The sequence below is a fragment of the Gavialis gangeticus genome, unplaced genomic scaffold (genome assembly GCF_001723915.1).
Source record: "Gavialis gangeticus isolate Ggan-Ray unplaced genomic scaffold, GavGan_comp1, whole genome shotgun sequence".
NCBI classification, from domain to species: Eukaryota; Metazoa; Chordata; order Crocodylia; family Gavialidae; genus Gavialis; species Gavialis gangeticus.
Genome location: NW_017729024.1, coordinates 159487063 through 159501782, shown reverse-complemented (window position 1 = coordinate 159501782; position 14720 = coordinate 159487063). Strand labels below are relative to the sequence as shown.

General features: G+C 40.4%; 1 protein-coding gene across 1 annotated transcript in view; it reads right to left on the bottom strand.

Annotated features, from left to right (window-relative positions):
• The window catches only part of LMBRD2 (LMBR1 domain containing 2), a 42535-nt gene that overhangs the window by 26190 nt on the left and 1625 nt on the right, over nt 1–14720 (bottom strand). The window contains exons 2-7 of the mRNA XM_019517965.1: nt 8947–9011; nt 6783–7012; nt 6027–6112; nt 3423–3518; nt 1895–2062; nt 502–712 (exon numbers count right to left, since the gene is read on the bottom strand). Coding sequence (XP_019373510.1) covers nt 502–712; nt 1895–2062; nt 3423–3518; nt 6027–6112; nt 6783–6956 — 735 coding nt within the window. The 5' untranslated portion in view covers nt 6957–7012; nt 8947–9011. The remainder of the gene's footprint in view (nt 1–501; nt 713–1894; nt 2063–3422; nt 3519–6026; nt 6113–6782; nt 7013–8946; nt 9012–14720) is intronic.

Genomic DNA, 14720 nt, shown 5'->3' with positions numbered 1-14720 from the left:
AGGGGGAATTGGGAGATACCTGCTTGTCCAGCAAGCAGTTGGGGGTGGGGGGGAAGTAGGGCAGGGGGAGTATTCCATCGATTCACTCTTCAAAAGTAACAGTAGTTAGAAATACGTTGAATCTTAGTACAAGTTTTTAATTAGAGCATAAAATTGTTACACTATAGCTTCCATGAATACTAGTTGGGTGTGTTGCACAACTAAGCCTGCATTTATCATTTCAAAACACTACTCTCAAATAACCAATGGTATTCCACATGGCCTATTACTTTTATTTGTGACAACATACCAAGTTATGAGAATCTAACAATTTATACTCTATGGGTCAGGGATAGTTTTGGCATTTGATTGCATACAGTACATCCTTCAAACTGAGGTTTGATCACACCCATTAATTTAACTTCAAAGTAAGCGCATGTCAACTGTTTTTTTCTGGGAAATGCAGAATTTGAAATGAATAACTAAACCCTGGTATTTCTTAATGAAATCCAACTTGCTCACCTCCATAACATCCTCCAAGTTCTCCTCTGCATCTGCTTTTTCAGTCATCAGTTTGGCAGCCTTGAAATAGGTCTTCATGAGAAGGTAGCCCCTTTTTGCTCCATTCCAGTGTGAACGAGGAATTTCTACCAAACCATACCCCAACAACAACACAAGGAGGAAAAGACCCCATGTGTTGGCAGCTGCTATTCCAATTGTCTGAAGCTGGTTCCTTAAACAGTAAAGCATTTATAAATTATCATCAATTAGTTACGTTTTCAAATACAAAGAAACAAGATGCATTTCGTAATTATTAATTCTGTTCTGCCCTGAAAGGGATTTTATGCTGGAAACTGCTAGGATCTTCCACGTCTCCCAAGTTTCTGAAAGAGGCCAGAGGTCCTGTTCTAAATGGGACACCTTTCTCAGGGTTGGGAATTTTACCACTATGCTAAAGATATCCATAGATTGCCTTTGCTTGCTAACTCTGGAGATGTTGATCAGACCAACCAAAGTAGAAAGAAATCAAAGATATCCAGAAAAAAGGATTCCACAGAAACAGTTGTTAAAAAAACCTATCTGTATAGTGATAGAGAGCAGATTAGACTGGAAAAAAAAATACAAAAGCACCACCTCTTTCCTAACTCTGAGAGTTGAGAGTTGTAGTAGGCAAAACAAGTGAACACAGCAGCAGTACCTTCCATGCTAGAACCAACAGGAGATACCAATAACACTTTCTAATATTTCCAAGGTATTTAAAGAGGAATTAGGTCAATGTGGAGTTTAATATTTTTTAAAGCTAGTGCTTTTGGAGAAACACTGAAGGCCCTGCCACAGGTTCAAATTAAAGCTAGATAGAAACCAGCTATAGAACTGTCACACATTTTCAAGCACTAACTTTGTAGCTGGATGGCTCTTTTTATTAGGGGTGTACTGCTAAAGATTCTTAGCTGATACTGATAGCAGATTAACAACCAGCCACATTGGCTAATACCGATCTGATAACCATTTTACAGGTATGCAGCCAGGCAGCATGGCGAGCAGCTCCCTGTAGGTAAGTCTGTGGAGAGGAAGAAGTGTGGTGGAGGGGAGTGCAGATCAAGGCCCCCATGGTGAGGGAGGGAGTGGGGCAGGGACTGGGGCTGCGGACACTGGCCAGCCAGGGCAGTGACCTGGAGCCAGGGCAGAAAGCGGGACAGCAACAAACCAACAGCAGTAAATTTCAGGGAGAAAAAAAATCTCAAACAAGGATAGCTCCCCCACTTACAGTGAAGAACAGATACACCTGATAAATTCCATATTAGATTAACAGTGTCTAGTTTTCTCATTGCAGTGGCATATGTTAGCATACAGAACTAAAAAAAACCCCAAACCTAACTAGTAAGACAAGTGCTTGCCACAGCATTTCTCTTACCATTGCAAATTGAAATGTGGGTTTACAGCCACATATATCAAAAAGGCTCCAAAAATCAGCAAGTAAGTGCCATAATAGATTGCATTCTCTATCAATGCAGTTTTAATCTTCCCAGTAATGGAGAATCCTCCTGACCTAGCATATGACTGCATGAAAGGTAACAAAATCCTAGAAAACACAAGCAAAATATATTAATAGTAGTCAATTGGTGCAACAACAATCACCTGGTAACAGTTCAATTAGCAAACTTGTTAGCCATTATATTAGGTTTTACTTTTGAGATGTACTGAATCTGATAAACAAGCCTTGAAATAACCTATGTGGATTAAAAGTTTCTCTTTAACTTAAAGAACTACTGTGTAAAGAGGCTGTGTTCCTCTTTTTAATAACCTAGAAGCTGAAATGTTACATTCGTGGATCATTTCTCATCTTAAACAAGACACAATCTACCATGAACTAGGGGGAAATGAGCCATTTACAAAGGAAAACTGGGGGTTGGACTAGATGACCTCCTGAGGTCCCTTCCAACCCTAATTTTCTATGATTCTATGGATCTTCTATGAAAACAACTATAGCCTATTCTTAATTAAGAAAATATAAGAAACTTAAGACCTATTTTCAAAAAGATACTGAAAATGAAAACATTGCCAACAGTGAAACCATTTTCTACCGTTAGGAGTTGAACAAACATAAGAGTTGTTCCTAAAAAACTATACATGAAAAGAAAACCGAAAGTACAGGCAGCCCTCAACTTACAACGTTTCGCACTTATGTTTATAAATTGACACCCTGTTTTAACTTTATGACGTCAGTTTTGACTTACAATGCTTGGTGTGATGTCACACCACGCCAGTGAACAAGTTTGCTGTGTTGCTCATCTCCCTGGAGAACATCTGTCCAAACTTGCTTGGACACTTTCTTTAAGAAAGCAAACAAGACTCCAGAAAAACCTGCAGCCAAGACACCTGAGAGGACTTGAGCCAAGAACCCTTCAACAAGTCCAAGAGCTCTTCAAAAAGTCCAGTAAAGTCACCTCAAAGAATTACTTCCAAATCAGTATGATTGCTATTTATGATATAAATACATTAATGTAGCTATATTACTCATCTGTAATTGATGGAGTAAAAAATTCTGGGGTATTTTTGGTGAAAATAGGGTATCAGGCCTTGGTTCAGGAACCAATCACCCTTTTAGAACATTGTTTCTTATGAGAAAATTGGTTCTGAGTTACAACACTTCAACTTAAGACACGGTTCTCAGGAACCAATTGTGTCATAAGTCCGAGGACTGCCTGTATAGCTTTAAAGATATGATATATTTGTAATCTAATTTAGCAAAAGATTGCTGTTTTGAATTAAAATATCTTTATATATTTATTTGGAAGCAGATGCATTTATTTATTAGACTATATATTTATAATATTTGTAACTGTTTTGTAATCGCATCATCTTAAAAAGGTGTAGATATTAGCATATGGCGTTTTCATATTATACACAGAACCTTTGCTTTCAATTTTTACACTATTTACCATGTTAAGAACTGTGATGTCCAATATACTACACGCCAGAAGATTGGCATAATTCCATCAGGGATGTAACTCCATGGCTTGAAACACTTCTGTTTCCTGTAGTAAGATGAGAGTGCTACATGTTAATAATATATATACAGAAAACTAGAACTCTTGGTTCCAAAATGATACCTTTTATTAGACCAGCTGGAAAATGGCAATAAAACTGTCCTTTTCTGCAAGCTTTCGGCATCAAAGTCCCTTCATCACGCTCTGGGAAAATGAAATCTGAATGCAGAATTTCTTTACTCAGGAAAACTCATAACATCTACTGAAAAATTATCACCACTGAATTACTGAATTATTTTAGAATGACTATCATATAACTTATACCATTTTTAATGGTAAAATATCACATAAAGCAAATATTTCTACAAGAAACGAACATTTGCCTTAAATGAAAAAAGCAGCACAGTTCAAAAGACTGGCATTCAATTAGAAAGAAAAAGCACTAACGCAGGGATGTCAAACACAGCCCATGGGGTGCTGGACCAACCCCATGTCCTAGCTCTGGCCCCACATGCTGCGTGTGGAACAAAGCCTGGACACCACACTACACAAACTGCAGGCAGTGCAGGTGGTCAGGTCAATACAGGGTGCTGCATGCAACCTGCTCCCTGGACACTTGTGCTACATGTAATGCCATGTCCAGCCTGCATGCTGCAGGCAGCATGCACAGCATGCCAGTCTCAAAACCTGCATGTATGTCAAGCCCTGGAGATAATGCATGCTGTACACAGTACAGGTCTGAACAGGCTACAGGCTTTACACAGTACAGGGGGCAAGCATGGGGTACGTGCTGTGTGTGGTACCCAGCCAGAGCCAGCACAACTGGATGGGTTCAACTCCTTGCACTAGAACCTACTGTTCAGGCCACTTTTTCAGGAACTGGTATGTTTAGACCAAGCATGTTAATTAGAGGTGCACCAATAAAGGTTTTATTGGCTGATACCAATGGTCAATTATTAACCAGCCACATTGGCAATACCAATCCAACAGCTGATTTGCAGGAATGCAGCCCAGCAGCTTGGAGAGCAGCATCCACCCGGTAAGTCTGTGGGGAGGGGAAGAGGGGTGTGTGTGTGTGTGTGGGGGGGGGTGGGGGCAGCAGACCAAGGTCCCCATGGTGAGGGAGTGGGGTAGGGGCTGGGAAGAAGCCATCACAGCCTGTGGCCCTGCGCCTACAGCAGGCAGCTTACCTTCACCTTGTGCACAAATCCAGGGGCACACATGCCCTCCATGCCTCTCTCAGGGATGCATGCAGCAGCAGACAGGGAGCCGTTCCCACCCCCCCCACTTTAGCCCTGGACAGGCTTCCCACAGCTCAGTCCTGCTCCCAGGGTCTCATTCATATCCCTGCCTGGGCAGTGCCTGCCACTACCTGTATGCCACTCCCTCCCTCACCAGGGGGGCCTCGATCTACCCGACAACAGTCCTTCCCTCCATTGACTTACTGGCTCCAAGCTGCTGGGCTGCGTTGTACACATGCATGCTGCTGCTGCATGCAGCATTTATCTGTGATATTATCAGCTACACTGGTCAAAAAGGCTAATAGTGTTAATTTTCCTTTTATGGCAGTACCAATCCAATATATCGCTGCACCTCTAATGTTAATATTTATTTATATAACAATTATTCTTTTAAAAGAAACCTGAAATGCTTTTAGCTTCTTAAAACTGTACAAGAATAGAAACATGCATTATGTGGGAAATGCTAAAGGGTCTTAAAATTCAAGACTTTAATTTATACTCAGCAAAGGGAAAAACAATGCATATGCCACTGGTAAAGGTGAGTCTTTAAATCTTTCAGGGATAAACACTATCTTGCCACTTTGGGACAACAAAAAAAAGATACTTCCTACTTGGGTACCCACTTAGATCCCAGGTTCTCAAAGTGTTGTACAAACAACTACTCCACTTATCTGTAAGAAGTAAGAGTATTATGTAATTTTTCAAGTATGGGAATAGTTGACAGAGAAAGTGATAGATTCAAGGCTGAACAGGGTAAACCCAAAGAGAAACCCTGGTTTTATGATTTCAGTGCTCCATACTTGGGCATGTGAAGCTTCTGCCATAAACTTTAGACCTGCTTGGAATTTACCCAAATCTACTATGTCATCTACAAGCAACACACACAGGGGCAAGCTTCTCTCTCAAAACTCTCATGGTCTAATACTATAAAAGCTTTAGAACTGTGGAAGCAAGAAAGAAATTCACAAAGGCATCTTGCTGGGCACATTCATATTCCTCTGTTATCTTGTCTACAGCAAAGGAGCCTAAGGAAAGGTCACAGGAATCAACATGCTTAAATAATCAAACACTGATGCAATAAGCTGTGTTGGTGCCTTATTAACCGTTCTTATTGTCCCTTTTTTCTTTCCCTCACTTAACTGGGCATTTACAAACTTTAGTTATCATATGCTGACTTTAGCTCTCCTGCCCTAGAGGGAGTGTGCTCCATTTGCTTGATTTTAGAAATACCTGGTATATTTATGCTCACTTAACACACACAAAAATAAATTCTTTTTACATTTTGATGCAGAACAAACAACATTGTTCCCAATACCTTGGAGCAGGGGTAGTATAAGTTCCATTGTTGTTACTTTCTGGAGGGCTGGAGTTAACAGCAAGTTTGCACCGATTATATATGGTCTAAAAACAAACAAAAACACCCAATATTATGCCAATTAATTATCCCAGTAACTAATTCAAAATGTGAAACACATGCAAAAAGAATCAGAGTGAGAGAGGGTAATTCATATATAGCCCCAAACAATCAATGATATTTCTGTGTTTTTTGCACCTTAATCCCAGAAGCAGATTGTTGTTATTAAAAAGACATACGTATCCTGCATTCCAGGTTTGCATTTAAGCACTGAAGTAATGCATAAAAAAAGGGGGTAGTGGAGAAATTGATGGGGGGGGAGGGGAGGACAAAGGAAGGCAGAGGGGAGTAAAACTGATTAGTGCCCGTACATTGGCAAGGATCAGGAAAATGCTAAAAGCAGCAACAAAAATAATGAATTTAAAATGTAAAACTCGTTGTTGAAGTTTTAGTATGCTCAATACATACATTCCAAATTCCTTTTAAGTATGTACTGTTTTTAGCTTGATGGTATTTCTCCAAGAACCTTTTATTCAACTTAACATTTTCAAAAAATAAGATCCTTCTCATAATTAAAAATTGTCTACTGACTTATACAACTGTATTTATGTTCTAGTAACTTACATAATTATATACATTGTATATGTGATATATTTTGTATAAAGGAATATTTATACTGTGCTTTTACAAAGATGAAAAATCTCAGAAGTTTCTTACCGTACTAACATCCAGAGGCAATATAAATACAATCAGAAAGCAGAGATACCAAGCCAACAATGTTGCTATAAGTACAAGCCTATGCTGTTTCTTAAAGTCTCCATATCGGTGAAGTAGGAATAAAGCCAGAAAAAAAACAAATACTATCTCAATGCCCAAAGCTGCACCACTCATTATTGTATGTTCACTCCAAACAGCCAATGCAGCTCACTTATAAAAGTAGATCATAACTGTAAAACAAGAACATATTATTTCCGTTATAATCATACCCTCTGAAAGATATATGTATATACACACCCCCCATCCCCAAAAGAGCATCAAATGCTTAACACACATTCTTTTGTGTACGCTAATACTATTATACTTTATATAGGAACAGCTGAGGTAAGATTAAGCATGTGATTTCTCAGTAAGGTTCTGCTTGTCACCTAGTTTTCAGTGTAGTTAAGCTAAAACATATATGGTTCTAGAGGCTTAAGCCTTAGTTGGGAATCCAGAAACACCACTTTACAGAAAAATCCCACCCACTCTGAGATGGTTCAATGGTTCAGGAGTGCCCCTGAGTGGCCATGAACACATCTACATCTACCCCAAGAAGCTCAGCGTCACTCTGAGGCATTATGACACATTCCTATGCTACCTATGCTGCCTGATTTGTGGGCTCAGGTACATACATGGCAGGCATAGGTGAGCGGGGGGGGGGTCTCTCTGGTGTATTCAGGGCTTGCTCTACTCCCAAGTCTACTTGCAAACAAACATCTTAATAGTTTTTCTGACTACACCTAAGCTCCCTAATTAAACCCCCCTTCATGAATGGTGTCTAACAAAAGTTAATGCATGGTTCTCATAAAATCTGAATTCTTACAATGTACAGAATGTACTAGATCTTGCTCAGACTTCCTGAGTTTTATTTTTTTTCTTTCTGATTTTGTTTCCGGTTTTTCGCTGTTTCTTTTTGAAAAAACAAAACTTATTTTCAGTGTCTTGATAAATGAGTTTCACTCATACTTTTTAGCAATGAAAGACATTCTTTTTTGACTAGTTATACTATTTATACAGGCAGTCATCTGGGCAGTTTTGAGCACTATTTTCTGTTTACTCTGGAAGTTCTGAAAGCAACATATTGATAACATACTTAAGTGATGTAATATTCCAAATTGGGCTGGCAATCTTATCTTAAGAAGAAACCTTGCCATTTTTCTAGACTATAACTATTATTTTCTGGCAGGTTAGAAGACTGGCTGCAGTCAGATATGGCAACTTCAGACTCTCCTAAGCAGCTATCCATGTTCCAATGTTTGCAGAGCAAGCTCAAACTTCCTCCCATGGCCCCTTATAATTACATGAACAGACACAAACTAGGAAGAGCTGAGGATTATGGACTGGAATTTCCTTTACAAGGACTAACAGGCATCACATTGGTTTTCCAATTATATTGCCATGTCAGCTGGTTTCATTTAGCTATGCTGAATGTTTGTTGTAGCTGCCATTATTGTATTTTGCATCCAACAGCCAAACAGAATTTAAAAGCAATAAATTAGCCAGACAGAGGCTGGGGAAAAGGGCCACCAATTGCTGACCAAAGGCCTAAAAATGATTGTGGATGACATATCAGCCCAATTATGTCTCATATAATGAAGACTTGACAGATTTCAAAATATGTATTATTTTAAGACAATGTTAATAACAATGTTACTAACTCCTTTGGCTTCACTTTTTTGGTGGGGGGAAAAGTCACCAAGTAGATCCATTCTTCTGAACTTCACCAGTGTTCTGGTTTCTCAGTATATGTTAGGAACAGTTTTCCACTAGCCACTCAGCTTATGAGTCCAGCTTGCTTGCTTGAAGACAAGTTCACAAGTAACCAAAAAATGCATGCAGAGAGCCAGCTGGTTGCACAGCTGGGCCCACTGCATGTGCAAATACTCAAGTTACTTGCACAATTAGGCAAACTGTTCAGACAACTTGAGGCCTAATCCAATACTCACTGACATTAGTGCAACTATTTAAAATTGATTCTATATGAATTAGATGAAGGCTGAAAAGAAATCTGCTTGAAAACTTGTCTGAAAAGCCTTCAAATGTTAACTCAAGTTACCACAGGTACATATTATCCCAATGTATATAAAGCATTTTAGAACCATTTATTTAATCTTTTTATTACCTGGTTTGTTGTTAAGGTTGTTCCTGAAAAGTTAGCCACAGGAGGCAGATTTCTACTGTTGACTTCTAGAAAAAACAAAGGAAACACAAATTAAGTAACTAACCTGTTACTAAGTGTAAATTTTCCACTTATTTCACCCATGGTCAAGGTTTCCATTATCTGTAAAATTTGATAAAGAGCATTAATCAAGGCACTTTTTATTCTAACAAATGCCTCTAAAAACACACTGAGGTCAATAAGTTTTTTTTTTTAAGACAAGCCAGGAAAGCAGAACTGGACCTTTAGCTATACATGTTTCTAAGAAACAGTTCCTTCTACTAATAAAATTCAGTCACCATTTCATGGGGCCAGATCCAAGTAATAATGCTCTGCAAGTATGTACACAGGGGATTACATCCTTCCCTTACAGAAGTCTGCACTTATAACATCTCAGTAGGAAGCAGTGCTAGTCTGGCTGCACTGTCACCTCATTCTAGACAAGAGAGGTGGTTAGCCATGTTAGTCTGAAATCAGACAGAAGGCAGGGCAGAGTGCCACCTTAGAGACAAACTGGTTCAAAGAAGCATGAGCTTTCATAAACATCTGATGAAGTAGGCTGTTGCCTATGAAAGCTCATGCCTCTCTAAACCAGTTAAGTTTCCAAGGTGGCACCCTGCCCTGCCTTCTGTCTGTCATTCTAGAAATGTGATGATTAATAGGGGTGTGTGAAATGGGCCACATTCAATTTGGATTTGGCCCGAATTGGTGACAGTGGTTCGATTAATTGATTCGGCCAATAAAAATCACTGTCCCCTATTTGATTTGGCCAAATCCAAATCTGAAGATTCAACGCTGTTTCAGAGAATCAGTAATTCAGCAACAGACACAGCTTTAAATTTTTTTTCTACATACCTCAAGGTACCAGGCATGGCTCATGAATGTTGAGATGCTGAAGCAGATGGAGCGTCCCACAGGAGTGCAGGCCCCCCCACCCCACTTGCTTGGCGGCAAACCTGCAAGTAGACCAGAAGTACTTCTGGTCCACTTCCGGGTCTGCCGGGGAGCACACTGTCTGCCCCCACCTCCCCGGCTCTGCAATCAGCCGCAGGGAGACCCCGTGTTGCACCCCCAGCACCAGTCACTGAGCTAGGGGGAGGGTCCCAGTGTGCTCCCCAGTGAACCCAGAAGTGGACTGGAAGTGATTTTGGTCCACTTCTGGGTCTGCTGCCGAGCGTGCTGGGGACCCTGCCGAGTTCCCGTGGGATGCTCCATCCGCCCTACCATTGCAGTGTTAATGAGCTGCCTCGTACCTTGAGGTACATAGAAAAAACTTTTAAAGCTGTGTCTGTGAATCTTTTCAAATCGATTTGGACGATTCCGATTCAATGTGGAGAGATTAAAGGGTCTCCTGATTCGATTTGGAGATTCGGCCATTGAACTGGGCCAAATCTCCGCCAGATCGAACCAGGAACCAAAGCTTCAAACAGCCCTAATGATTATTGTTTTATGATCTTTGTAACCTTAAAGTGCATTTAGCTATCTGGTGAGCAAGTGCAAAATGAAACACAAAGATGGGCGGCCAAGACTTTTTGCAGCCACAAATAGAATCCCAATGACCTTTTGACATTGAGAATACGGGAGAGGTGGCAGGGAGGGAAATCAGTAATCATGCATGGAGCAGACCTTAAGCTTGGTAAGATGAAAATTCTTGTTTAGATGGAAACACCCCTTTCTAGAGGGATCTCTGGTTACATTTATGAAAAACTTTGGACAAAAATGAATCAGTCACTAATCTCAGAGTTGCACTCACTTTGATCTAACACTAACAAGAAAACAACTTATACATAAAGAAGCTTAAGCTCAAACAAATGGAGTTTTCAGCAGTCACTATGAATATCACAAATATATTAAATTCCCCTTGACAAAAGGCTTTCAAGCATCAAGTGTGTATCAACACAATGAATATGGGTTCTAGTAAGATAAAGGTTTGCCTTTGATTAGTTTGTGATAAGCTAACCATAGGTACCCAAATAAAGCAATTATTTGATTTCAATATGTTGAAAAAGGTAGATTTTTTGCAGGGAAAGTTGGTGGGGGGGTGCAGAAGAGGGAGTAAGAAGGGAAAATGGGAAAGAAAACAAGCTTACAGCTCAATGAACTGCACTGTAAAAAAACCTCTTTGTATTGAAAGATCTTCTTTTGGGAGGGTAAGTTTTCAAGACATAAGGCACTTGCTCAGAGACACAATGCTTATAGGGATGTTCCCTAGTTTTTGAGCAAAAGCCTGATGGGATTGTTTTTGACCACCTGCAACATAGGTAACACTTTCTGGGGCAGAATGAGGCTCATAAAATCATAAGAGCTTTTTCAGCTCATCTTTGCCAGTAACTGCACTGAGAGACAGAGTAGTTGGAAAGAGCATAGGAAACTCTGTAACGTGTAGATGGAGAAGACATCACCATCAAATTGTACCAAGTTACCAAGGGAAGTTACAGCAGAAGCCTAGCGGCTTTTTCAGGTGGGAGGCAGAGATCAAAAAAATAGTTTTTGAAGAATGATTTACAAAACTAATTTGTAAAGCTTTGTATAATTTAGAACCAAAAAGAATTGTATTAAGGTTGGTTTTGACTTGTGCAAAGCAAAAGAATACTGAACTAGAGCAGACAATGAAGAATGGAAAGCAAATGATTTTTTTTAAACCAGATTCAGAATTTAAAGTGATTTTTAGTTGAACTTAATTCCAAAAGAATCTATTTAGAGGCTTCCTAGGTTAGCTCTACAATTAAAAATGTTATTGACATAACAATTATATAAATTCAGGAGAGACTGATTTTTTTCTTGCTGATGCTAATACGAGTCCTACATTAGATGGATTATTGTGGATATAAAGTGCTTAATCTACATTGTTATACTGCATTCTTATAGGATGGCATTTCTTTTTGGAGGGTTTTGCTGGTTTAACTATATTTTAGTATTAAAGTAGATTTGTAGTGTTCATCTGCTTTTGTTTTCTCATTATTTATTTTAAAAGGTCACACTGTAAGAAACAGGGCTTGCATATTAGGTTTAATAAACTTAAGATTACTTTTAACATTAATCTTAATAACTGAATCTAATTAGGCTCTTACTAAGCATTCTTACTGCATTTTACATTATTTCCAGAGCCACTAAAGGTATGTGTAAACTGCGACTGGCAGAGAGATGGGAAGAACTTCTTTACCCACAGAGATGTTATACTGAAACCAGAGAAAGAAGAGATTCACTTTGAAAACAAAGCAAGAAACAAACATTGTAAATACACAGATTAGATAGTTTACTTTACTTAGCACTGACAGGGCCTCAATTGACATTTGTTTCATTTTGCAAAGAAACATTTTTGAGAGCTCAAAGGACTGCAACAAGAGAAAGAAATTTCCTTAACAGGTTAGCTGCTTTTTCACATCTCCCTAAAGAAAAGCAACACATTGTCTTTTGTTTAAAATGTCTTTCTGTAAAAAGGATCTTCCAGAAATAAGAGACTAGGAGCTTCATGCTAGGCAACTGCAATCACAAAAATCAGGGCTGGATTTAAGGTGGCCAACTGGAAGATCATGGCCTTACAACATATGACGACAAACACAGGTTAAACATTAGTAAAAAAAAGGCAACCCCAAAATACCTGCATATATCAACTGAAGGTGTTAAACAGTCATAGTGCATGAGAGAATAAGCTTTTGGTAACTTAGAGGTAAGAAGTCACACTTTTAATATAGCAATGGATTCTCAATTCCAAGCAGAATAAACTGGATGCAAGACTTTGGAAGATAGAAAAAAGCCAGCTGAAGAGAGTCAGACAGGCAGCTTAGAAAACAAGGCTACTGAAAAAAATATCCCCCTTTTCATCACCAGTTAAACATTATAGCCTTTAAGCCGTAGATGTCAATGATCCAGCCTGCAGACCAAATCTGGCCTGCAGAGCCCCATCCACCAACTGACCCCCAGAGCTGCTCCTGAGTCTGGAATTGACCCATACACTACATGTGGCAGGCACCAGCCGAGCCCTGCATGCAGGGCCTGGGACACACACTGCATGTGGGCTCTAAGTGCAGCCTGAGTCTTGGCATAGTCGCTGAATACTCTGGATCCAGCATGCTGGGGAGTGGGGTCAGGTCCATAGGCCATATGCGACCTATGGAGCAGGCTATGCACCATTCATTCAGCCTGTGGAGCCAGAGTTAGACATCCCTGCATTATGCTGCAGTCTGTCACTTCAGTTAAACATTTTGTGTTTTAACATTTTATTCACTTGAAAGAATCACTAGGAATAATGTCTCAATGTCCAGCTGGGAGGAGGTATCAAGAGAGATTTCCCAGGGATCTATCCTGGGTCTGGTATCGTTTACCATACTTACCCAAAATCAAGATGATTTTCAATTTAAGATGACTCCCCTCCCCCACAGTAACTAGATTCTCTACATGAAAAACTGAATTCCTTATAAAATTTTCCACGTAGCAAATGTAATTAGTGGAAGGTAGTCTTGAATTCATTTCCCCACTGCTGTGGCAGGGGATGAGAGGGAAAAGCCCCACCCATTGTCCCCCACTGTGCCTATCCCCACTATATGCCCCCCTATTGCCTACCCCCTTGCCACCTGCCCTTCCATGTCTGTGCCTGTGTACTGCAGCCAGACTTCCCACTTCCTGCCTCCCTGCAGCTTGCCCTCCCAACCCCTTGATCACCCCTACATGCCCACCCTCTCCACCCCTTACCCTCAGGTAAGTCTGGTGGGGAGAACAAGCAGCACCTCCCAGTCAGGCTGAATTGGGGCTGAAGGGATCAGAAATGAAGCAGAAAGTAAGGTGGGGAGGGGGCACCTGGAGGGAAGGGGAGCAGGAGGTGAGGGAAGCAGTGGGGAGGGGAGGGATAAGCTGCCGTTTTCCTCTGCTACCCTTCCCTCACCCTGGCCATTTGCCCCCTCCCTCAACAAACAAGATATTCTGACCTGGGGCAAGCAGCAGCTCAGCTCTGACTTCAACCCTAAGCCAGGGCCAAACCAGTGCTGAGCCACCCCCTGCCTTGAACTGGTAATCAAATCCAAGATGAGGCTTTGTCCCCTCCCCCATACTGATTGGGAGAAAAAAAAACACTTGTCTTGGATTTGAGTAAATAAAGTAATACTGTTATAATGAATTGGATGATGGGACTGAGTGCACACTTAATAAATTTGTGGATGACACCAAGTTGGGTGGAGTGACAGACACAATGGAGGGCAGGGCTAGGATCTATAAGGACCTGGATAGACTGGAAAAATAGTCTGTAATTAATCAGATGATCAAGGACAAGCTCGAAGTCCTACATCTAGGATAAAATCACTGCATACACAACTACAAAATGGGGAATGACTTGCAAGGCTGCAGTACTACAGAAAAGGACCTGCAGGTTACAGTAGACCATAAGCTGAATGAGTCAACAGCATGTTCTTGTTACAAAAAGGACAACAGCACACGGGGTTGTATTAACAGAAGTGTCACTTGCAAATCAAGGGAAGCGATTCTTCTGTTCTACCCAGCACTGGCAAGGCCTCACCTAGTATAATGTATCCAGGTGTGGGCCCCACACTTCAAGAAGGATGTAGGTAGACTGGGATGAGTCCAGCACAGAGTGACAAAAATAGTTAGGGGCCTGGGAAACATTACCTGTAAGGAAACTCTGAAACAACAAGAGCGATTTACCCTGGAGAAGAAAATAATTTTTTTTTTTTAGGGGGGGGGAGGGGGGTTTGTTGGAAAAAAGGGAAAAACGTTTTAAAAAACCA